Source organism: Panthera onca, chromosome A2 (genome assembly GCF_046562875.1).
Source record: "Panthera onca isolate mPanOnc1 chromosome A2, mPanOnc1 haplotype 2, whole genome shotgun sequence".
NCBI classification, from domain to species: domain Eukaryota; kingdom Metazoa; phylum Chordata; class Mammalia; order Carnivora; family Felidae; genus Panthera; species Panthera onca.
The window spans coordinates 123,525,047-123,550,436 of NC_138340.1; the positions used below are offsets into that span (position 1 = coordinate 123,525,047).

The following is a 25,390-nucleotide window of genomic DNA, read 5'->3' on the forward strand; positions in this document are numbered from 1 at the left end:
GTGGCAGTGCTCAGCAGCCCAACGGTAATCAGAGGCAGAGAGAGCTGAACTCATCGAAGATTCAGGTTTTGCCCCACAGTGACAAAATAATGACAGGAAAACAAAGGAGTTTGGGATATTGCCAAGAGAGTGGCCGGAACATTATGACAGACCTAAACTGGATGGAGAGCTAAGTGAAGAAAAGAGATGACTACTAGTGGAACTCCTGATGAGAATAATTTGGGTTTGACTATTTCAAACTCAAGGCCCTTTACATGTATCAGCTTTTGTTCAACATTTTTATCACCAACTATGCTACACTGCAAGGGGACGCAGCTGTACATAAGAAAACCCCTCCCCTCAAAAACATCGTTTTGTAGAAGAGTGCCAGTAAGAGCACTCAACAGAATGGTACAATTAACAGGTCAAGGTACAAGGTACTGAGGACGTGTGAGAAGGGACTCTTTCCAGCACAGGGGAAGAGGTGGTTAGGGAAGCATTCATTTAGAAACTGCCCCCAAGCCAAGTAAGGTAAAAACGGAGGGGGCAAACCGTAAGAGACTCTTGAATACAGAGAACAAACAGGGTTGCTGGAGGGGTGTTGGGTGGGGGGATGGGCTAAAATGAGTGATGGGCATTAAGGAGGACACTTGAGATGAGCATTGGGTGTCATAAATGACGAATCACTGAATTCTCCTGAAACCAATACTACACTACATGTTAACTAACTCGAATTAAAAAAAAAAAACACAAAACAATACCCTGCCCCAAGTAGATCTTAACTACAGAAAGACAGTACAGGCAGAAGAGAGACAAAAAGACCACGGTGAGTAGAGCAAGTAGCATAAGCAAAGGCAGGAAAGTATAGCAAAAGCCCGATTAGGAGTTAAAGTATAGGGGAAAACAATGTAAGATAAGGCTGTAAAAGTAATTTAAAGTCAAATTACAGAGAGCCTTAAAAGTGCTAAAGAATTTGGGACTTTATTCAGTAGGCAGTGAGAGGCAGTTAAAGTTCGTAAACCTGATTGGCAATGTGCTGTAGGAAGACTGGCAATCCAGAATGAGATCCTCATTTAAGGCCTAAACCAAGGGTTCTTTCTCGATGTGACTGCCCGAATCACCTGTAGTGCTTTGAAAGACACTGTTGCTTGGGTCCTTGAGTCCACCCACCAGAAATTGTGGTTTGTTTTGTTTGGGATGAGGCTCTTGAATTTAAAAGTACTCCAGATGATCCTAATCTGGGACCAGGGTTAAAGCCTTGGCTCTGTGTCTCTAAAGTTGATGCTGATACAGTAAGGTTCAAATCAGACAATAAAGGAAAGCCAAATGTGTGTGTGTGTGTGTGTGTGTGTCAGAATTCTGGGGGGAAAAAAAAAAAAAACACTTGTAACAAGTTAAACTGCCCCAGTAAAATTAAAAGCACACCGTTGCCATCACAAGAGATATCGTATATATACAATTTATTTAATAAATTAATGTCATTCAAAATACAGTGCCAGAACATGATGCAGTTGAACATGCTAGTGATGTCGTCATGAAGCACCTGTGCTCATGTTAGGTTGGCGGCGCCCCCGCTACTGCTAGTGGTTCCTGGGATTAATGCCAGAGCAGCACTAGTTGTCTGCTCTCCTGCAGCTAGTGCAGAGAATTCCTGAACAGTTCACCTTTCTAATCCTACCCCACCCCCCCACACACGACAGGTTAAAAAAAAACACACCCTGACAGCTAATGGATATCTATACACAATCACTCTACAGTAATGCTTGTTATTAAATTAAGATGTAATGACCTGGTTAACCCACTCTAAATCTTTAAGATGGAGAAATACAACAGCAGCAGGTAGTTATACGCATGAGCCAATGTTAATGTAATACAGAGAGTGGAGGCATTTATTGATTAAAGCTCCACACAGACCCGCACAACAAGGGACTAGCAATTCTTATTGCAAGCCCAGCAACTTAAGTCCACACCTGGTAAATGACCAGCTGATTGGAAGACCTGTGTTCTAGATAGACAAGTATAAGTTAGTGAAAAGAGAGTACATGCACCTAATAGTATAGTTAGACTGATCCTGCAGTCATAGCTCTCCCTGTGCAATACCGTGAAATGGAAGATCTTCCTCAACTAGAGTATAGGATTTAGACAACACTTCTATACCAACATGGACACTAGTGTTAAGTGCAGCTGAATTAATTACACTGAAAAAACAGCTGTATTTCAGGACTTCAGAACAGAAGCACGGGAATGAAATACATATACTAAAAATAACCTCAGCACAATCTGTGATATACCACACTAGGAACAGGAAACTACTTTAATAAGTGAACTTTTTGAACTGTACATAACACAGGGCTAACGATGTTAGATAATCCAGATTCTTATGCGCTCATGATACATGTAAAACTTTCTCAATTATTGGATAATCTATTTCATATTATGGAAGCATATCTTTCTGTAAGACTCACTGATATATATTATACTGATGCAAATATTAAGTAGGGCATAAAAATAAAATTTATCAAAGATAGATTTTTATGTACTCATATTTAGTCCTTTCATAGCCTCTCTTGTTTAGCAAAGAAAATGACAAAGCACATAAATCAGGCGTGCACTCCCTAAACTCCCCAACTATACAGGTGGTAGTGCAACCATTTCTCCATCCAGTTCAAACTCCTCTGTCCCATCCGGTGAAAAAAGGTAAGTTGGTGGTTTCCATGGAGATTCTTCAAGGCAGGATGGATAAAGTTTCCCCACAGTGCACCGGAAATCTCTCCCTAAGTCCCACAGTACACGTTCAGATATATGTTGCCGCAGAGACCACCGGTCAAGTTCCAGATCATACTGGTAGGTGACGTATTTAGCTCTCTCATTTAAGTGGGTTTCTCGCATGAACACACAAAGAGAATTTGAGATCACAACAGCTCTAACGCAGGGGTCTGAGTACCTCTTAGCAGGGATGTTGGCTGCCATTTTCCACTCGTTTTTATTCACATCGTAAATTTCCACAGTTACTGAAGACCCATCGACAGTGCCAGAGGGGAGTCTTATGCCAGAATTGGTAGCAATGTGCAACCCTCCAATATAGAAAATTTTATCACCAAAAGCTGCAGCTGAAGCAAAAGACCTGGTAGTCTGTCTCATGGCCATTTCCACCCATGAATCAGACCTTGGAAAATAACAGTACATGAGGTTCAGTGTCATCACATAAATGCAGTCATGAACCACAACTGCTGCGCTCCACTGCCAAGCACAAGGCAAAGGGCTTACCATTGTCCACTCATCCTTCTCAGTATCGTATCGTTCCACGGTCCTCCGATTAAGTTCTCCACCTACACTGTCTCCTCCAATTGCATAGATATAGCCTTCACAGCAAACCAAAGATGGCTTTATGCGGACAAAAAGCATTGGGGTCTTTGGAAACCAGGTATTTTGCTGTGCATCAAACCAATAAAAGCAATTCACAGTTCTGAAGGCAGTCTGAAGTTTGCTTGTTTTACTGTGATTTGTTTTTGTGTTTTTCAGAGGAACTTGACCACCGGCTATATAGATGTCATTATCAGGAGTTACAACAGTCCCAACCTTCTGCAAATCAGCTGGTGGGCTGCACAGCTTGTAAACTTTTTCTGCTTGGGGGCTGTAACAGACAGAAGAGTAAAGACTACAAGGATTTTCTGAAGATGCCTCAATGAAAATCATCATCTCCTCTTTAGTCATTCCAAGTCTTGGTTTGAAAAACTTGGGCATAGACTTATACAGACCTTGAACCACTACAGACTTGTCATTGGGTGGGAGGCCTTGGAACCAAGCTCTCTGCGTTACTTCTGAAAGTGCATCAATTCTGATTTGGCTAAGAACTGAAGACAAATACTGGGATCGTGATTCTGTGTTGTACTCTAGCCACAGCATAGCAGCTTCGCGAACTGTCTCCTCCTTTTCAACATTTAAATTGTCACTACTGAGGATGTCTATCAGTAGGTCATGTGACAGCTGCATGAATGCTTCCTGGTGATACACAGCAGTGAACTTGTGCTCTACCATTCTTTTAGCACTTTGCTTTAATTCTTCACAACTGAACAGATCAGCAAAACTCAACAATCGCACACAATTCTCTGCATTGATTTTCTTAATTAAGTATTCTCGACAACGCTGTAATACATCTTCTACCTAAAATGGGAGGAAACAAAATGTTGATAAAGACAGGACAGACAAATTTTACTTTTATTGTAAAACACAAGTGTATTAATCAGATCCCTATACTACAGTTTGTTTTTAGATATGTATGTTTGGGCTAAGAGATAATGCCTTCCAGTAATAATAGAATTATAAGATTATGCATAGTTTTGTATTTCTTCTTGTCCAGTGGCCTACTTAAGTGCCCTATTTAAGAGCTAATAATGTAACATTAAAAAGGCTCTTAAAATAGCCTTACAGGAAAGGAAAATTTCTGCATAATTGTTTAGGCTTTAAAAAATACACGATTGAGAAAACCAAAGGGAAAACAATGTAAATATATCATAGTACATAAATGATTATCATTTATCATCATAAATGGTTATTACTGAGGAACCAGAATCTAGTTTTCTCAACATGGACAAGATAGTCATTTATAAAACAAGAAAATCACGCACAATGACTAAGTACCTATTTGCCTTTCTTATCTAGAGAGGTAACATAACCAAAGGTACAATAAGCACATTCATGTGCCGTTGTAAATTACCTACATTTAAATGACCCACCTTAGCCATTCTGTTTCTCAGATTTGTTTTTTCTTAAGGAAGAGAAGTAGATCTTGGCTGAATCAGAACTGGTACCTACTATACCTATTCACACAGCACGGTAACTAGAAGCAGCTTAGACTGAGAAGTCAGGTTGCTAAGATTGGATGGTCAGTACTTGTATAGTATTAGGGAGCTTTACTTCTCCAAGCTTCAGCTTCCTCTTGTATACAATGGGGAGATCCTTACCAACGATCACAGTAAGGATTAGATGATATCTATATGTCATCTATATAGATAAAGCAGGATATATATCTAAAACATTATACATAACCTAGATAAAACAGTATGTGGCATATAAAAACACTACCACTCCCTGTGTCTAATAATGAAGATCATGTTGGTGTCACAAAATGCCCCATCCCAGGCCTGTCAGGGCAACCCAGTAAAAGAGACAAGAGTCCTGTTTTTCATTTCGTGAGCATATGCATATGAGTTCACTAACATGTTAGGGAAAAAGTTAGGAACAGTGTTCCTACCTCCAGTAATAAAGTATTCTGAAATTCGTATTTTTTAAATTCCTGGCTTTAAAAAAGGTATTGAAAACTTACAAACTACAGAAAGACAGTGGACATATTATAACATTTCCCCCTTTCATGTTTGGATCTAGGTTATGAATGCCCTTGATTCTAAAGCACCAGTGGGCGCCCTGGGTGGCTTAGTCAGTTGAGTGTCCGACTTTGGCTCAGGTCATGATCTCACGGTTCATGGGTTCAAGCCCCACATCAGGCTCCACACTGTTGGTGCAGAGCCCACTTGGGATTCTTGCTCTTTCCTCTCTCTCTCTCTCTCTCTGACCCTCCCTTGCTCACACTTTCTCCCTCTTTCAAAAGAAATAAACTTAAAAAAAAAAAAAAAAGGCACCACGAAGCTACTATGGCTTCAGTTTCCCCAGAGATGTAGGTACAGTGGGACAATGCACAATTTTCTAAGGAAAAAAAGAGTACAGAATAAAAAAAGGAAGAAAGCTACATAAGACATGGACTATACTCTGGTTCCCAGAATTTCACCCATGTTGATGTTCAGTGTCACTCATACTCATTCAGCACATACTTATGAAGTACCTACTTTTCTAAGGCTTTACAAAAATAAAAAAAGGGCATTTAAATTTAATAAACACTTCTAAAAATTACTTCTACTTAAAATCTAAATTCTCAGGTAAACCAGGCAAAATATGAAACCAGTATGAAATTTTCACCCATCTTTTTAATTAAGTTCCCATCATAAAACTAAAGTTTATTGGCTAATCAAATCCTATTATTTTTCCCCTTACACATTTTTTAAAAGTTTTATTTAAGTAATCTCTACACCCAACATGGGGCCCAAACCCAGAATCCCAGGATCAAGAGCCATCTGCACTTCCTACTGAGCCAGCCAGGCGGAGCTCCCTTATATGCTTTAAAAAGAGAAAACTTGGGGCGCCTGGGTGGCTCGGTCAGTTGAGCATCCGACTTCGGCTCGGGTCATGATCTCACGGTCCGTGAATTCGAGCCCCACGTCGGGCTCTGTGCTGACGGCTCAGAGCCTGGAGCCTGCTTCCGATCCTGTGTCTCCCTCTCTCTCTGACCCTCCCCCATTCATGCTCTGTCTCTGTCTCAAAAATAAATAAATAAAAAATAAAGAGAAAACTTACCTTCTAAAATCTGCAATAAGAAAATTACATCAATGGAAGACATCACTGATGAAACAATGTTTCTTGACAAAATAAACCAGTTTATGTACATAACAGAGGAAAAACCACTTACCTGCAGGAAGCAAGCGGTTTCATAAAGCTGTTCGACAGTGCTGTCATTTATTGCCAAGTTACCCGTGTATGCGTATGCTATTATTATCTGTAAGGTGGCTGCATCCACATTCCTCAGGTGCACGTGTGTCTGTTTGCTTTCACTGAGTCCACTCATGAACATGGCCCTACATCAGAATGAGAAACAAAGCTGATGGGTTTAGTGTAAAACCAGCGTAGACCTAAGAAGGACAACTAGATAACATGGGATGTTTATTTAGGGTATTTGCCTATGGACACATTATAAGGAAAGCTTTTCAGGGACACAAGAGAAAAGCATAATAATTCAGTGCCAAAGATATAACTATTCCACCATCTGAGTGGAAACATCAAACTCATTCTTCATATTCATACAATGGAATACTACTCAGTAATAAAAAGGGAGTATTGATATGTATTATAACACAGATGAACCTCAAATACGTGCTCAATGAAAGAAACCAGATACAAAAGACCATATATTGTATGATTCCATTTATATGAAATATCCCTCCCCCAAATAAATGCAGAGACAAAAGGGAATTAGTAGTTACCTAGGGCTATGGGTAAGAATGGTGAGTCATTGTAAATGGGCACAAGGTGAGTGCAATGTTTCAAGTTAGATTGTAGAAATGGTTGTGCATCTCTATAAATACACTAAAATGCATTTAATTATACCCTTAAAATAGGGGGATTTTATGGTATGTAAATTGTATCTCAATAAAGCTGTTAAAAATGTGATTTACTCAAATTGATTTCCTAAAACTATATGGGACAATTTCCTAAAAACCTATTATATACAATATATACAATGAAGTATAACTCGGCAATCAAAAAGAATGAAATCTTGCCATTTGCAACTACATGGATAGAACTAGAGAGTATTATGCTAAGTGAAATCAGAGAAAGACAAGTATCATATGACTTCACTCATATGAGGACTTTAAGATACAAAACAGATGAAGATAAGGGAAGGAAAGCAAAAATAATATAAAAACAGGGAGGGAGACAAAACATAAGAGACCCTTTATATTTAAGAGAGCAAACAGAGGGTTGCTAGAGGGGTTGTGGGAGGGGGGATGGGCTAAATGGTAAGGGGCTTAAGGAATCTACTCCTGAAATCATTGTTGCACCATGTGCAAACTAACTTGGATGTAAATTATAAACAATAAATAAATTATAGAAAAAAAAAAAAAAGAAAAAAATCTATTATACACAGGAAACAATGCCAAAAGGCAATCAGTGTTGTAGAGAATACAAAACATAACACCCAAACGTAGGTGAGAGATGAAAAAACAATGCAAAGAGTATTACCGTATGCATAAAAGAGAAAAGTCTGTGGTGATCAAAAGTGGGATGACAACAGCACTAGCTTGGGCCCCTGAAGGACAAGATGAGGAAGGCCTTCAACAATGGATAAAACAGTGAGGGCAGAACATAACTGTTTTTTCCAGGGGCATGGCTGAACATAAGGGTTCATGCAGGAGACTGGAAAGCAAACTGGAAAAATGAGTGGCAGTCAGATCACAGAGGGCTTTTAGAGGCCTAGGAGGGGCGTGCCTGGGTGGCTCAGTAGGTTGAGATTCCTGACTCTTGATTTCAGCTCAGACATGATCCTAGGGTCGTGGGATCTAGGACTGCATCAGACTCTGTGCTGAGCGTGAAACCTGCTTAAGATTCTCTCTCTCCTACCCCTCTCCCTGGCTCACACTCTTTCTCCAAAATAAAAAATGGAGACATAGGAGTCTGAGATTTTTCTTATAGTGAGAACACTGAAGGGTTTTGTGCATGAATTTATCAGCATAATAAAATGTATTGTAGAATGAATACTCTAGTGACAGACCTCAAGTGGCCAAAGGGTAGAGACAGGCAAATGGGCTATGAGTCTACTGCAATAATCGAGATGAGGAGTAAGAAGAACCTGACCCAGGGTGGCAGAAAAGGATACAAAAGCTATCACAATGAATCAAGTTCTGGTGATTTTTCTGAACATAGGGAAAGGAATAGAATAGGAAGTAGATAGGGAAATAAAGCTACTTATTTTCAAATAATTGCCTAAAAAAATAACTGCTAGCCACTGAGAGAAAAATTTTAAGATCACAGAATTGTAAGTTAAGTTAATCCTGGGAAAAGGGGGAGTTAAATTTTGGATTTAAGGTAAGGGCAATTGAGTCAAATGGAAATAATACAATAATCAGTTAAGTATTTAATATTAATGAAACTCTGGGGAAGATCAGGAATTAATACAGTAAGCAGTGGGGGTGCATGGTGGTTCAGTCGGTTAAGCGTCCAACTCTTGAGTTCAGCTCAGGTCATGATCTCAAAGTCGTGAGACTGAGCCCCATGTTGGGCTCTACATGGAGCATGGAGCCTGCTTAAGACTCTCTCTCTCTCTCTCTCTCTGCCCCTCTCCCCTGCTTGTGCAAGCTCTCTCTCTAAAAATGCACACAAAAAAATTGGTGGGCTGTGAATTCTCTACAAAGTGACATGTGTTAAAGATGAATAAGGTATCTGAGGGTGACTAAAAAACTCAAAAGAAAAATGCATCCAGAATCCCAATGACCAACCTGAGGTAAAGTTCAATCAGGATAAAAAAAGAAAAAAGAATGACACAAGGTCAAGAAAAGATTCATCAGAGAAATCAGTCCAGTACCATGCTTTTTAGGACAAGAGAGGTGGGGTGTCAAAAACTAGAATCAAGGACCACAAAGTCACTGGTGACTACCTAATTGCTCTCATGGTATAGCTCAGAATGAGGAGGAAGGACAGCAGCTAAACTTCAGGCAGTGAAGGAGAGGAAGAGTGGCACAAACAAAACCAATCAGGGTAGCTAAGGACATCCTCCTCAAAAGTACAGGATGAGCATAAATAAACCTGAGTACGGGAGAAGAGGAAGTGTTCTTAGAAAATATCCAAGACATGACAACAAACTCTTTAAAAACATACACACACACATATATATATATATATTTAATGTTTACTTATTTTGAGAGAGAGAAAGAAAGGCAGAGAGAGGGAGAGAATTACAAGCAGGCTCTACACTGCTGGTGCAGAGCCCAACATGTGGCTCAATCCCATGATCCATGAGATCACAGCCTGAGCCACAGTCAAGAGTGGGATGTTCAATTGACTCAGCCACCCAGGCACCCCTAAAAACACCTATAACTAGCTGGCTTCACCTGTTTGACATGAGAATGGGAGATAACCAAAAGAAACCTGAAAAAGAACTGTAAGAGCTCTGAGTAAAAATGGAAGACTAGGGATCAGGTGGTTTATATGTCTATTCCAGCAGAAGGCAGTAATTTTGGAAAAGAGAGAGGGCAAGAGAACAGCTGACTATACAGACAACATTGAGACTGGCTATTTCTACATCATGGTTTTATAACACCAGAAATATGGACATCTGTGAAGGAGCTAAGCTTGCTGAAGACCAAAGATAGAAGCCTAGCCAACCTGATTATAAAAATTTTCTTTTTTAAAGTTTGTTTGTTTATTGATTGATTGATTGATTGAGAGACAGCACTCAAGCAGGGGTGAAGCAGGGAGAGAGAATCTCAAGCAGTCTCAGGCTATCACTGCAGAGCCGGACATGGGGCTCAATCTCACAAACAGTGAGATCATGACCAGAACTGAAACCAAGAGTAAGCTTAACCGACTGAGTTACCCAGGCGCCACATGAAAATTTTAAACGTTTTTAAGAAAGAGTAAATACTGAATTACATATTATATATGAAATATGGAAAAGTACCACAGTGGAAGAGGTGCTGAGTAATTCTCAAGTTAATCTCTCATTTGGGGTCTAAAATGAACTGTAAATGTTACTAAGACGTACTGTTTCAGAGGTTCTACTGATTCTTGGTGGGATGTAACTGGTAACTTAAACTACAAGGAAAGATGTATGTAACCCAAAAGGAAGAATTTCCAATAGTAAATTTCTACTGACTAGTATTATACATAAAGATATACTAAAATCAACGAACCTGAAAGAATCCAACTGAAGAACACTTGGGAAAAGATCAAATTATTATTGTGGAAATATAGGATAATCTACCCACTCCAGAGGAAAGGTATATATGGGAGGAAGAAATATAAAAGACTGTTTTCATCTTGGGGATTATAAAAGCAGCCCAGACACAGGATTTTAAAGATGTGTGGCTTTAATCACAAATATGTATCAGACTATTCCTCCTACTTATAATTACTTCTACTTAATTCTACTACTTATTATCTGATTTGCTTTAGAGAGAATATATTTTCTCACAAGACCAAGGATGCTAAAAAAGGGAACTGGCCATTGAAAAGGAAATAACAGTAGCCTTAAGAAGACTGTGTTGTCTTTAAGACTGTAACATTATTGAGGGGCGCCTGGGTGGCTCAGTCGGTTGAGTGTCCGACTTCAGCTCAGGTCATTATCTCATGGTCTGTGAATTCGAGCCCCGTGTCGGGCTCTGTACTGACAGCTCAGAACCTGGAGCCTGCTTCGGATTCTGGGTCTCCCTCTCTCTCTGCCCCTCCCCCTCTCATGCGCGCGTGTTCTGTCTCAAAAATAAATAAAAACATTTAAAAAAAAATTAAAGACTAACATTATTGAAAGATTTAAGTCTCCTGGTCTTCAGGAAAATCAATTCTAACCCACTTAGTTAAAGATAAACAGCCTCATGACTAGAGAATTTAAAGAACAGTGTGTTACCTATACAATCACAAATAAACTTAACGAGAAAGGAAAAAAAAAAAAGGGAAGACATCTACAAAAACGCAAGTTTACTTCCTGATCAAGATGATGACCATACAGAGAGTATTATAGATGATGGAATTTCTGCACAGATTTAAAAATCAGACTAGATGACTGCTAAGGTCATTACCTTTACAAAAGATTCTATTCTATGATTAAAAATATCAATCTGAAAATCCACAACTAAGGCATAAAACTCTTTCTAATAATGGATAATCAATTTATAATTAATGGCCATTAAAACGGGACAGCTAATAACTCTCGGTATTGACTGAATCTGTAACTTCAAATTTCTAACACCATCTACTAAGCCAACAGATCTGAAAAAAAAACACTGACCATCACAATCATTTAGTAAGTTTTTAAATATGTAAAAATTCCTGAACTCTAACCCTGACTCACTGAATCAGAATTTCTAGGTTTGAAATCCAAGAACCTCTATTTGTAGAAGCACTTGAGGATTCTGATGATCAACCAAGTTTTAGAATCACTGCTTGCAAATATGCTAAGCTTTCTAAGAAAATCAATGTCTGAAATTGCATGAAAAATCCACAGCTTAACCTGAAACAATCGCAGGCACAGGAAAGATAAATAGCATTGGGCCTTAACTTCGGGAATCATCAGGAGATGTGCTACATTAAGAAATGTAAAGTTCTGAGGCGCCTGGGTGGCTATCGGTGAAGTCCAACTCTTGATTTCAGCTGTCATGATCTCACAATTCGTGAGATCAAACCTTGCATTGGGCTTTGCACTGGCAGTGTGGAGCCTGCTTGGTATTTTCCCTCTCTCTCAAAATAAATAAACATTAAAAAAATGTGAAGTTTCTACACCTTCAAGTATGTTAACCTTACAAAGTCAACATTAAACCTGCCCTGTCTATAGCTGACACTAAAGAACAGCAGAAATTAACTTTCACAGCTGATCCCCACTTATGACTACTAATATTTGTGGTAGTATTATACTGGTCCACATTTAACTCATCTTTATTGACCCTGTCCCTTTCAAATATTAAGTAAAAATTCAACCTAAGGGCAAAACACAAATAAAAGAATTTCTATGACTTTGCTTCCATTCTTCTCACAAAACACACAATAAAGAGAAACCTACTAAAAAGGTTAAAAGTTGCAGAAGATCATAAAAATGAAAAGTTAAGCTTTATTTACTTGCTATTACAAATAAATCAGCTTCTAAATTTTGATGCATAGAGAACAATAGTATTAATTACTAAATATTTAAATCTGGCAAGGAGTCTGGTAAGGCTAAATGGAGATCATAAATGATAATAGTAAACTAAGAGTGAGAAAAACACATTTTTGCAAAGGAAATAAAGTCCTTAACACACCTAAACAGCAACAATTATCCTCGAAAAGTTATCGTTCAGCCTACTACAACTCTTACATCAATGACGGACTACTCTTTTCGTTTTTTTTTTTTTAATTTTTTTTTTAACATTTATTCATTTTTGAGAGTGAGAGAGACAGAGCATGAGCAGAGGGCAGAGAGAGAGGGAGACACAGAATCCGAAGCAGGCTCCAGGCTCTGAGCTGTAGCACAGAGCCCGACGTGGGGCTTGAACTCACAGAGTGTGAGATCGTGACCTGAGCTGAAGTCAGACCCTTAATTGACCTTAACTTAACCCAGGCGCCCCTGACTACTCTTTTCTGAATATTTTAAAATCTCAACAGTAAATAAAAATTATTCATTTCTTTTTAAAAATTTTTTTAACGTTTATTCATTTTTTGATAGAGACAGAGCGTGAGTGGGGGAGGGCCAGAGAGAGACACAGAATCTGAAGCAAGCTCCAGGCCCCAAACTGACAGCACAGAGCCCGATCCGGGGCTCGAACTCACGGACTGTTGAGATCATGACCTGAGCTAAAGTAGGACACTTAACTGACTGAGCCACCCAGGCGCCCCTCATTTTTCTTTATCTTTTAATGGCAAAACAGCATTCTGAATCTTTTTGCCTCCCCACAATGAAAACTTTACCGGAGTTAATTTCAACAAATTTCTTGCATTTAAACCTTTGCAAAAACTTCTTTTTCCTGTCCTTTACTTAAACATGCAAGGAAGTGATTTGGCAAGCACCATGCCATTGGAATAGAAAGTTTAAGCAAAACATTAAGATGTCATTTTTTTTTAACTGAAACGTTTAAAAGAATTCCCATTAAAACATTAAAATAAGCTAACATTCTACATTTGAAATTACAAGCCAAGCAAGATTTAAGTACTTACCTAAAATAAGAGCTACATGTTGCAAGAACCATCTTATGACAAGGGAATTCAGTGCCCTCAACAATTAACACTATGTCAGTAAACAACTGCTGTTCATAAAACAGTTTTAACTGTTCCAACAAGGACACAGCATATTCAGTATTGATCTGCCTCTCGTCTTGAGTGGACATGACTGTATTCCATTAATATCTCCCGGAACAGATTGGAAAAGTCAGTCTTACTGATGGAAGGTCAAGTGAATGCTTCAGAAATAAAGAAAGGAGAAACTCTGCTTGCTGTTATCTGTAGCATTCAGAATCAAGACTGACACATTCACTAATGAATAGTTTCTTGTTATAGGCTTAGAATCACTCCTAGGTCATCCTGTGTTAATTAGGTTCTTCAGTTTTCCAACAGTCTGCAGACGTCTTGCTCAAATTTACAATTGTTGTGCAGCTCATGAGTTAAAGAGAGTAACACACGAGGTAGATTTTGTGGTGACATCCTATGTTTTGTGGATCCTCTGGAGAAACTAAAAAAAAAAAAAAAAAAAAAAGTTCAGTTAGAGTATGTAGGCCAGTACATTTTTAGAATACAATGCTTAAAATAGCAGATTTAAATATAAATTATATTTATTCAAAGTTCAACTTCAAACATTACCATAAAAACGAAACATGACAAAAGGTACATTTCTTGTTGATGTTTTTTTTTTTTTTTTTTTCAGAGAGAGAGACTGCACACAGGAGCACAAGCAGGGAGGGGGCAGAGAGAAAGCAAAAAAGAGAAAGAGGGAGAGCGAAAGAGAGAGAAAGAGGGAGAAAGAGGGAGGGGGAGGGAGAGAGGGAGAGAATGAATTTCAAGCAGGTTCCATCCTCAGTGCGACGCCCAACACAGGGCTTGATCCCATGACCCTGGGATTATGACCTGAGCTAAAATCAAGAGTTGGATGCTCAACCAACTGAGCCACCCAGGGCCCCCTTGAGAAAAGGGATATTTAAAGTCTATTACATTTAAAATTAAAAAGACTGGGAAAAAATAATATTTATACTCTTAAATTAACTTTTTGTCTTCTCTACAAAATACAAACATCCTAGAAAGTAAGCAGCATATCAATAAGCATATATTTTAAAGTTACTTAAAAATAAAGAATTACCAACAAAGCCAAATACACTAGTTATTTGTTTAGTGGCAATACATGACCATAATTTAAGAGAAAAAGAAAACAAAACGAAACCCTTTCTCTTGCGTGGAGAATCTCATTTTGGGAAATATATTCTAAATATACTTACAAACGCTTTATATTTAATATAAATCAACTATATGGTAAACATTCCATTTGTTAATTTCCAAAATATATATATATATACACATATATATATATACACACATACATATATATATACGTGTGTATTTTAAGTTTATTTATTTATTTTGAGAGAGACAGCATGAGCAGGGGAGAGGCAGAGGGAGGGAGGGAGGGAGGGAGGGAGAGAGAGAGAGAGAGAGAGAGAATATCCCAAGCAGGCACCAAGCTGCCCGTTATGGGACTCAAACTCACAAAAGTGTGAGATCATAATCTGAGCCAAAACCAAGAGTCCGACACTTGACTGAGCCACCCAGGCACCCCAAAACTATATACTTTTTAAATCTGTAGTTCAGTTCAGTAAGGGTAGCATAGGGAGTATATCTCTTTGTCCAGTGGTGGTTCCTTCCTAGAAATCTTTTATTTAAAAATATAGAATTTTCCGGGGGGGGGGGGGGGTACAAAAAACCCTTTTTGAAACCAAACATGATAAAGAGACATGTGTTCCTACATGGAAGACTCTATATTATACGAATATGAACGTTCTCCAAAATGTATAAATTTAATACAAATCCAACCTAAATCCTATTTGCAGAAAATTCATCCGGAAGAATGCACAGCAGTTGCCAAGATATTTGAGGGGAACGGAAGGCAAGTTTTTCCTTGTGACTCTTGTCAATAGTAAAATGTATTAAAAATCTAAAATAAACCCAAGTAAATATAAGAAATTAGATATGCTAAACACTGGCATTTTAAAATAGGAAAACTGGCTTATTTCAACAAATAATGTTGGAACAACTGGCTAACCACTTGAAAGAGGGGGGAAAAAAACCTCTACATTTTAGTCCTATTGCATACCATTCATCAAAAGAAATTCCAACTGAATTAAAATTTAACTTTGGCAAAGGAATTACAAATCAGGAAAAGAAGAGATAAAACCCACACAGAATTACTAAATAGCTAAAACTATCACTTCTTTTCTAATTAGATGACTCTTAGTTCCCATAATGAGAAAAATCAAGTACTATTGACATGAAACCTATAAATAATACCGTGATTGGAACCACTAACACTTTTTCTCACAAAGTATCTCCCATATGTCAAAGAGAAGATCACATTGTACTTCCTGCCAAACTATACTATTACACGAACTGCTAACTTGATATACACTGTCAAATTTCCAGCCAACTTAACTCTGAACGTAACTAAAACAGGTGCAAAGGCAGAGAGAGACTTTGGGTCATTTAAGGTAACGACTTTGCTCTTCCAGATTTGAAAGTTACACTATAAATCTAAGTTCTACTACTATAACCTCTAAAGCTAGTAATACCTAAAATCACTGGCTATTTTCACATATCAATAATGCAAGGCCCAGTGAGGGTATGGAGAAAATGAGCATTCTTACACAGAAGTGTAGGTCAAGTCATACCTACAAGCTCTTATTCAAAACTCTTAGGGCTAGAGAGGCACCTGGGTGGCTCAGTCGGTTAAGCATCTGTCTTCAGCTCAGGTCATGATCTCGCGGTTCTTGGGTTCAAGCCCTGCACTGGGCTCTACGCTGACAGCTCAGAGCCTGGAGCCTACTGTGGATTCTGTGTCTCCCTCTTTGCCCCTCTCCTGCACGCATTCTCTTGCTCTCAAAAATAAATAAACATTAAAAAAAATTTAAAAAAAAAAAACCTCTTAGGGCTAGATATGTTCTGGAATTTAGAATTTTTCAGGTTTTATAGAGATAACGTGGTACATGTATCATGTATTACAAGACTCTCTCAAGGAGTCTGGCACAACACTCCATAATTGAACACACTACTATCTTTACTGTGGGAAATATGAACAGTGTGAAAATAATACTATAAATAGCCTGGTGTTACTTCAGGTTGAGTTCTGCTAGTTTTTCTTAAAACTTGATTTTAAGAGCTTTCTGAATTTCAGAACTGCAAGTGAACTATTACAGAAAGCATAGTATTTGGCATTGTAAATGCTGACTACCCCAATCTATCAATTCTACCTCTAGAAATTTATCTTACAGAAATGCATGCATTGATAAACTGAAAGTCCTAACCATAGCTGCAAGATCCAAAATCATCCTCATCCATATTTAAATCAGGTGACAAGAACTGGCAGTCTGGGCCAGGATGGATTTGGATCCCACTGCTAGACCCCAGAATTCCTTGCAGGCTAGCTGTACAGACTAGACTTACTCTGGTCATTTCTTTAACTTCATATTATGACTTGATTTTTTTGTAGTGACTTGATTTTTTGAAAGGACTTTTTTAGGTCTGATTTGTTAAGTCTCTTACTAGATGTAATTTTTTTTTTAATCATACGCATGATGCCACAGTAAAACAACTGAAGATGCTTTTAGAAAATTACACCATGAGCCAGCTTTATGTAAGCCTCAGTATGGCTGCATTATACACCCCTAGTCCCCACACCTTACTTTGTAATCTGGAGTACATTTTCTTCCTGATAGGGCATTTTTTATTTAGGATATCTTAATATTAAAATAGGCAGAAAAAAGAGGTACCTAGGTGACTCAATCAGTTAAGTACCCAACTCGATGTAGCTCAGATCATGATCTCACGGTTTTGTTGAGTTTGGGTCCTAAGCTGGGCTCTGCACTGGCAGCACGGAGCCTGCTTGGGATTTTCTCCCTCCCACTCTCTGCCCCTCACCTGCTCGCTTGTGCTCTCTCAAAATAAATAAATAAGTAAATGTTTTAAAAAATAAAGTAAAATAGGCAGAAAAAGTTATTTAGATATCATATTAAATAAGTGTAATAATTTGAACACCTGTATCTAATACAATTCAAAATAAAACTTCTCTGAGACCAGAGACTTTAAATATGTGAAAATATGTAAAAATGTGAAAAGTTGCAAAGTTTAAGATGACCAACCAACAACCTTCAAACGCCCGTAACATGAATATTTACAGAATCCTTTTCTCGTAGAAACAATACTTGAAATCAATATCCTAAAAATATTTCACAAAGCCTGTATTGTATTACTTAATTTCACCAGTGATTTAACATATTTTATGAATTTTCTTTTTAATAAATATATTGTGTCATGTATCATTCTATGTCATACCTAAAATTAGCTTCAAAGTAAGTCACACATCTTGTTATCTGAAGAAGTTAGCAGTTAGTTACCCACAGACCGAGTAATTCCCAGGTATCAGGGAATTATTTTTCTATCACAAATCAATGGCTACTTAAATTTAACTCAACAAATGTTTACTGAGTATTTATTAAGTGCTGGTCATTGTACTAGAAGTACTCAGACTGAGGGTTGCCAACCACTAGAGTTCCAAAATACCATATGCATTTATTCTTACTATAGATTACAGCCAAAACCATGATTATCATTTTAAAAAATGGTGTTTTAAAGACCAGTTATTGCAGACAAAAGCTAAAAAGGTGCAAATGGGTAAAGCAAGCCGCGTATAAGAAACGCTTTTCTTAAAATCCACCTGTCTTGATCTTTCATTTCAAAACTTCTGATAATACAAGAAATTTTATTCTTTACCATAAGAAAAACTGTAATACAAGTAAAATGAGCAAAGGAGGTAGTTGGCATTTGATTCCACTACTAACAGTGGTTCATGTTGCAGAAAGAGGAAAAAACTTAGTGAAGACTTTTTTCAATCTTTCTGTTTATTAACATATGCAATGATTATCTAATTTGAAAAAAAAAAACTTTTAAAGGGTATACTACTTTCTCTTATCACAAAGACAAAATATTTCAGAGGCTTTGTAAGTTATAAAGCCTCTGTCCCAAATGCTTAGCTGTGTTTTTGTAGTGTCAAAGTGGCAAAAGACAGCATGTAAACAAATGGGCATACTTTATTCCAATAAAACTCATTTCCAAAAACAGGCTGCAGACCACATGTACCAATCTCTGCTTCAGACTGCTTCTTGATCAAATATTAAGAATCAGTGATTAAAATACATAACTCAGGTTGTTATCTCCTAGAAGGTCTTCCCTTTACATCACAATAACGGGAAAAACATACACCTTAAATGCTTAAAAGTTGAATTAAATGTAATTCGTAATCTAACCTGTATATGTTCCACTTTCTCTTCATTGAAAATATTTTAACATCTGTTCCCTAACACACACCTGCTTTCCCCGCCTGCTTTTCCCCAGGTTCAGTGGATTTCTGAAACACTTTCTCTTTTATGCAGTGTGAGTACTCTTTATTAAGGTTAAAAACAAACAAGGGGCACCTGAGTGGCTCAGTTGGTTAAGCAAGAGACTTCAGCTCAGGTCACGATCTCATGGTTCCAGACTTCCAGCCCTGCATAAGGCGTGCTCCTGTCAGCATAGAGCCTGCTTTGGATACTCTGTACCCCTCTCTCCCCTGCTCATTCCCTTGCTCTCGCTCTCTCAAAAATAAATACTTAAAAAAATTAAAAAAATAAAAAATAAAGTACATTCGTCTACAAGATAATCTGCTAGGAAAAAAACACAGTGAGAACTATATAGTCAAAATCACTTATTTTCTATTTTATCAACTACAATAACTACACGCAGTTGAGAAACAATATGTATACAAGATAATTTTTGTGTAAAGAGATATATTTTAAAGTCCTATATTTGAGGGGCGCCTGGGTGGCTCAGTCGGTTGAGCACCTGACTTGGGCTCAGGTCACGATCTCGCGGTCCATGAGTTCGAGCCCCGCATCAGGCTCTGTGCTGACAGCTCAGAGCCTGGAGCCTGCTTCGGATTCTGTGTCTCCTTCTCTCTGCCCCTCCCCCACTTGTGCTCTGTCTCCCTCTGTCTCTCAAAAATAAACGTAAAAAAAAAAAAAATTTAAAGTCCTATGTTTGAAAGCTAGTCATAAGAAATATCCCACAGCGAAAAATGACGAGAGTAAGAAATGGGAGTTGTACAAACACGATATAAAAAAAATTCAGAATGTACTAAAGTGCACTGTACTTTGACATAAAAACTATGGATATTCTAACATTTTCTTTAAATGTCTATTTTTAAAAAAAAAATTTTTTTTTTAACGTTTATTTTTGAGACAGAGCATGAACGGGGGAGGGGCAGAGAGAGAGGGAGACACAGAATCGGAAGCAGGCTCCAGGCTCTGAGCCATCAGCCCAGAGCCCGACGCTGGGCTCGAACTCACAGACCGCGAGATCGTGACCTAAGCTGAAGTCGGATGCTTAACCGACTGAGCCACCCAGGCGCCCCTAAATGTCTACTTTTGAGAGAGACAGACACAGAGTGCAATCAGGGGAAGGGCACACACACGTGCGCGCGCGCGCGCGCGCGCACGCACACACACACACACACACACACACACACACACACACACACACACACACAGAATCTGAAGAGGCTCCAGGCTCCAAGCTGTCAGCACAGAACCCGATGCAGGGCTCGAACTCACGAACTGCAAGATCATGACCTGAACCAAAGTCAAACGCTTAACCAAATGAACCACCCAGGCACCCCTCTAAATTCTTTTCCTAACTTATGGGTTCATTTCAACGTTTTTCAGTGATCTACCTGACAGCAGAGAACAACAACAATGAATAATGTTAGAATGCCACGTACAGGAGGAGATCTTTTCTTCTACTCTCTACCCATGGACTTTCTGCAAAATCAGGGGACAAAGTCCAACTTATTCTTAAATCTAAGGACTTCCTATAAAAGTAGGAAATTTATATTGTGACTGAGAGAGAAAAAGAAAAGCAAAAGTTTTGATTCTAATACATTTTTTCTCTAGGCTACCCAAGCTTCCAAGGTACTTTGAGTGGATTCCACCACACAAAATAGTTTCAAAAGGAACAAGCACTGCTATTCCATGATCATCAGGATTAAATCAGTCAGCAATCCATATTAATATACACAATTCTATTTAAAAATGTGAAACTCCTCATGAGAAATTATTTCAACAGATTTTCCTCAAATAATCAACATGACTATAAAATAAATCTTCATAGAGCCAACCTGTTTTACACTTTCATCATTAAATCAGAAATATAGAAAATCCAACTTTAAAATTACTCGTACTCCAGAAGTTTAATCTAGTTGTCTGAAATCCTCACTTCATTTTCCTAAAAAAATAACAGTACTACAAAAAAGGTGGTTAAGTCATGAGGCTCCAAAAGCCAACATATGCCCCAAAATGTATCTATAAAGAAAACCTACACAAAGTACACACTGTAATAATGACAATTAAAGAGATAACAGTAACAATAGGGGCGCCTGGGTGGCTCAGTACTTCTGCTCAAGTCATGATCTCACAGTGAGTGAGTTTGAGCCACACATCCTCCAATATGTGCTGTCAGCACAGAGCCCACTTTGGATCCTCTGTGCCCCCCCCCACCCCCGCCGTCTGCCCCTCCCTTGCTTGTCTGCTCCTCCCCTGCTTACGCTCTCAAAATAAATAAACTGGAAAGAAATAGTAGCAATTTATATTGTATAGATTCTGAACATTGACTTTAAAGGAACAGAAACCAAGATTAATTGGAGAAAGGCTTGAAATATTGAAATTTTAAAAGTTAACTCCAAACACTCAAAAGATTTCAGAGGTTGATGGCTAAGGGTTCTATTAGGGGGAGAGGAGGTATCAAATTTCACCCTGAAACCTAGTTTTCAACCCCACAGGTGTGTCATTTGCAGTACCCTTCCACTGAGTAGCTAAGAAACACAAATAGAGCATTTTCCAACGCTAACCAGGCAAAACCGAGAAGATAAAGGAAAGAATAAAGGATTAAATACCTGCTGCAGGTGAAAATGAGATTGATTAGCAATTAAGTGAGCTGTGTATGTTAAATGAAATTAAAAGATGGAAGGAGGTTGCCAACAAGGACTACACAGAAAATACATAAAGGATGAAATAATGATAGAGAGGAAGGGCAGTGAACTATAGATCATGTATGAAGCACTTTCCAGTTTTATATTTTTAACTTAGATGGTGCTGCATCTTCCAATGCCACAAATGCCAATACAAAAGATTGAAGACTTCTTGGAAAGGATCCAAGGCATTCTGAATGTCAAGTATTGCCAAAAAATTAAGAGCATGAACTGTGGAGCTGTGAAAGCCCAATTCTTCAACTAGTTGTGTGACCTTTTGTAAGTTATTTACTTTCCGTGCCACAATATGCTAATTGGTAAAATGGAAGATAAAAACAAATCTCTTTTCAGTGAGCTGAATAAATTAATTTCATAAAGATCTTCGGATGATGCTTGACACAGAACCCTACCACACAAACCTGCAGTTATATTATTAATGCAGTCACTGGCCAGGCTTTTTGTGGCACTTTCCCAACTCCTGAATCTCCACACCTATACAGGTCCAGGCGTCCCAATTACAAAGTCTCAGTACTCAAACACGGTTCTCTTTTTACCAGGGGTGAAAGGGATCTTAAAAAACATTCATTCAAAGATTTAGGGAGTGTTTTGATGGTACAAATCACAGAACAAACTGGCTCAACAAAGACTAATCTTGAAAGGGCCGATGCCAGTGCAAAAAAACTAAAGGAGAACCAGGAAGCACCAGTCACAAAACAAAACTTTGTTCGTATCAATGAGGCAATAGATTTCTCCTCAGGGAGGACAAAAAAGATTGGTGCCAAGAAGCTTGCTTTCAAGTTAACAAAACCATCCTGACAGTTGAGAATATTTGGAAGACCGCTTGGTCTTTAGACTGATTGTCAACCACTACACAAACAGTATTTTTTGGAGGCGTGACAAACATCAATTAAAAAAAATACCTTGCCTTTTAAAGACTTTATAAAGTTTGATAAATTTCAGTATAGCTTCCCCTATTCTAACCAAATTAAGAGCTCAGGTCTATTCCTTTCCAACCACAATGAAAAGACTACAGGACTCCACCAAGTCAATTATGCTCAGCACCCTAAGTAAATTCAGATCACAAGTATAAGCTCCTATATACTACATTACGATTAGTAAGTTACTTCACTGTTTAAAAATTAAACAAGAACAACAAAATATTAAACGAGAACACAAAGGAGATGCTACCTGTGATAGAATAATCATATGAGTATAGTATGTCCTTGTACTTTGGATATCATTTTTCGATTTTTCCTCTCAGCTCTACATAGTGACTGATGAAAGCTGGAGAAATACAGGCTAAAGAAAAACTGACCTTAACTTTTTCACTAGGATTTCACTTTCCATCAAGTCAAAAATCTTTTCAATCACAGCAGAAGAAAATATTTCCCAGACAGTCAAACATACTCATAAGGTCACTAAGGGCACAGCCAGTTTATGATTATGACTACTGAAGTTTCTCAGTTTATATCCCAAAAAATAAACTGAGGAATACTTAGAATCCTCTGCCTACCATGGAAGCCACCGCCATGTCACCACTTGTCAGAGGTGTGGAAGTAGAGCAAAGAAAGTGAACAATTTTAAAAGCTTCTCTCATTAAATTATATTTTCTCCAAATCTTCCACAACAATCCCTTCTCCTCCCACACTGAGAACAATCTAGGTACTGCAAATTCCGGGCAAAGGAACCAGGAGTAATCTTCAAATATTTAAAAAATTACTTGCAATCAACCTGTCATTTTTTATACTGAGTTAAATGTTACTTGCTGTATTCAAACTGCACAAAAGTGAAAACGATAAAGCTGATATATAATGAAGAACTCTGATATTTTCATTCATATATTTTAGGACAGTAAGACAAATCCTTTTTCCTGGCCTTAGAAAAGTGGGCAATGAGAAAAACAACTCTTGTCTAAATAAATGTGTAAAATCTCTTGGCTTTTCAGACTGCATTCAAATTTCTAGGAATTCAACGTTCAATGTTTAAAATCTACGAAACAGTTCATCATTTCCATTAACCAGGAGAAAGAGAATCTATAGAATTGTGTGGACTTAAGCACTATGACCCGCTATTCCAACCCACCTCCTTAGAGGCCCCATGAATAACTAAAGCTAACAGATCTTATTTATGGTAACGCTTCCTATGAGAGCAAACAAAAAGGGGAGAAGTTACTGTACTTAAAACTCCTTCCTACAAAACTCCGCGTAGAGAAATTAGCACTAGGTGTCAGAGTGGGAAGATAAAGCATGCACAACAGAAATGCTACAGTCCTGTATAGCTGATCAACAGACAACTTCTTGAGAATTTCAGGGCCCAATGTAAAGGGTTTTCAACAAGCAGTAGAACAAAAGATCAAAGTGTGAAGAATACGCTTAACGTTAGTCACCAACCAGATGAGAAGAATACCAAATATCACACGGCCAAAACTAGAAAATAACGGCCTAGTTTGATTCTTCAATTTATTTCAGGTCAGAAAAAAAAAAGTCCTCCTGAAAAAACGTTACCAAAGGTTAACTAAGTCACTCACAACCCAAGAGATTTGAATACTCAAATTCAGGCAAAAATTCACAACTCAGAGGGAAGGAAAAAACAAAAAGAGAAGAAACAAACCACCCCGGTAATTAGTTGCTTCAATAACAGAAAATGTAATTTTGGTCAGACCACATTACTGATAGGGTTTTGTTTCTGGATGCCTGAATGTTCAGTGAGCCAGACGTACAGATTCATGTATAAACAACACGTGACCAGTCCTGTACCCTACATTTTTATAAGGCTAAGTGATCTAGAAGATAAATACTGCATACAAACGTGCCCTTTTAAAGTTAATTTTACATTTGGGTTCTTCTTCTATTTTCACTTGAAAGGACCATAGTGGTAGCGGACAATTCTAGGGATCTGTAGCCCATGGAGTATGTACTCCTCTCCCTTTAAGGTCGCTGTAAAAGGAGATCTTAGATTGCTAAACTAGAATACAAAAGACGTTAACTCCGGAATAACTGCTCCAAATCAAATCAAAGGATATTCTTCTACTTCACGGTTTGTCAATTCATAGGGAGAGGGAGGTGGTCGAGTTCAAATAAGTTAACGATTTCACAGTCTAAAGTAAACACGTACACAATTTTGTTTCAAAGGGCAGCTTCTGCTTTCTTTTTAAAATCGTTAGATCATAATGGGACCTCTGCTAATTTACACATCTCCTGCTTACTTCAGATATACTGGGAAGAAAAAAAATGCAAGGAAGGGCTTGCCCTTCTCCGGCCCACCACCTCGCGAACACGTCGCGAGGCATTAAGGGAAACGGTTTTATTTTGGCAAAGGCGGGCGCCAGCCGGGGCCAGGGAGCCGCCTGGGAGCCCCGCGGCCGCGAGGCGCCCCGAGGCCGGGGCCGGAAACGGCCCCGCGAGCGGCGCACCCGCACACCCCAGCCCCACACACCGGCCCGGCTGCGGAGGGGCCGCCGCGGGGTGCGGAGGGCGGCGCCGGCTGCCCGCGCCCCTCCCCCTACCGCGGCGGAAGCGTCTCGGGTTTGAAAGATGCCGCCGCCGCCGCCCCCCGCACCCCCCCTCCCCGCGCCGGCAGAGCCACAAAGGGCCGAGCCCCCTCCCACTGCTGCCCTCCTTCCCCAATTCCTCCACAGGTCTTGGCGGGCTCCCCCCGCCCGCCCCTATCTCCCGCCCGGCGTTGAAGACGCCTGCTCACCCGTGTCCCCAGGTCCCAGGGATCGGGATCCGGTGCGGCCGGCGGCCCCGAAAACACTGGGCCCCTCGGGCGCGGCGGCGGGGGCGTGGCCCTCCCGCCGCGGCCAGGGCCGGG

General features: G+C 39.0%; 2 protein-coding genes across 9 annotated transcripts in view; one reads left to right on the forward strand and one right to left on the reverse strand.

Moving 5' to 3' along the window:
• AVL9 (AVL9 cell migration associated) overlaps positions 1–6,668 on the forward strand; it is a 96,571-nt gene extending 89,903 nt beyond the window's left edge. For all 8 annotated transcript variants that reach the window (XR_014137302.1, XR_014137303.1, XR_014137304.1 and 5 more), the window contains one exon: positions 3,502–6,668. The gene's annotated coding sequence lies outside the window, so the exon portion shown is untranslated. The remainder of the gene's footprint in view (positions 1–3,501) is intronic.
• KBTBD2 (kelch repeat and BTB domain containing 2) lies at positions 1,423–25,390 on the reverse strand. The gene is made up of 4 exons (XM_060632853.3): positions 25,277–25,390; positions 13,483–13,993; positions 6,500–6,665; positions 1,423–4,143 (listed from the first exon to the last, which is right to left on the reverse strand). The coding sequence occupies exons 2-4, from the start codon at positions 13,650–13,652 to the stop codon at positions 2,608–2,610; spliced, it is 1,872 nt and encodes a 623-aa protein (XP_060488836.1). The 5' UTR covers positions 13,653–13,993; positions 25,277–25,390; the 3' UTR covers positions 1,423–2,607.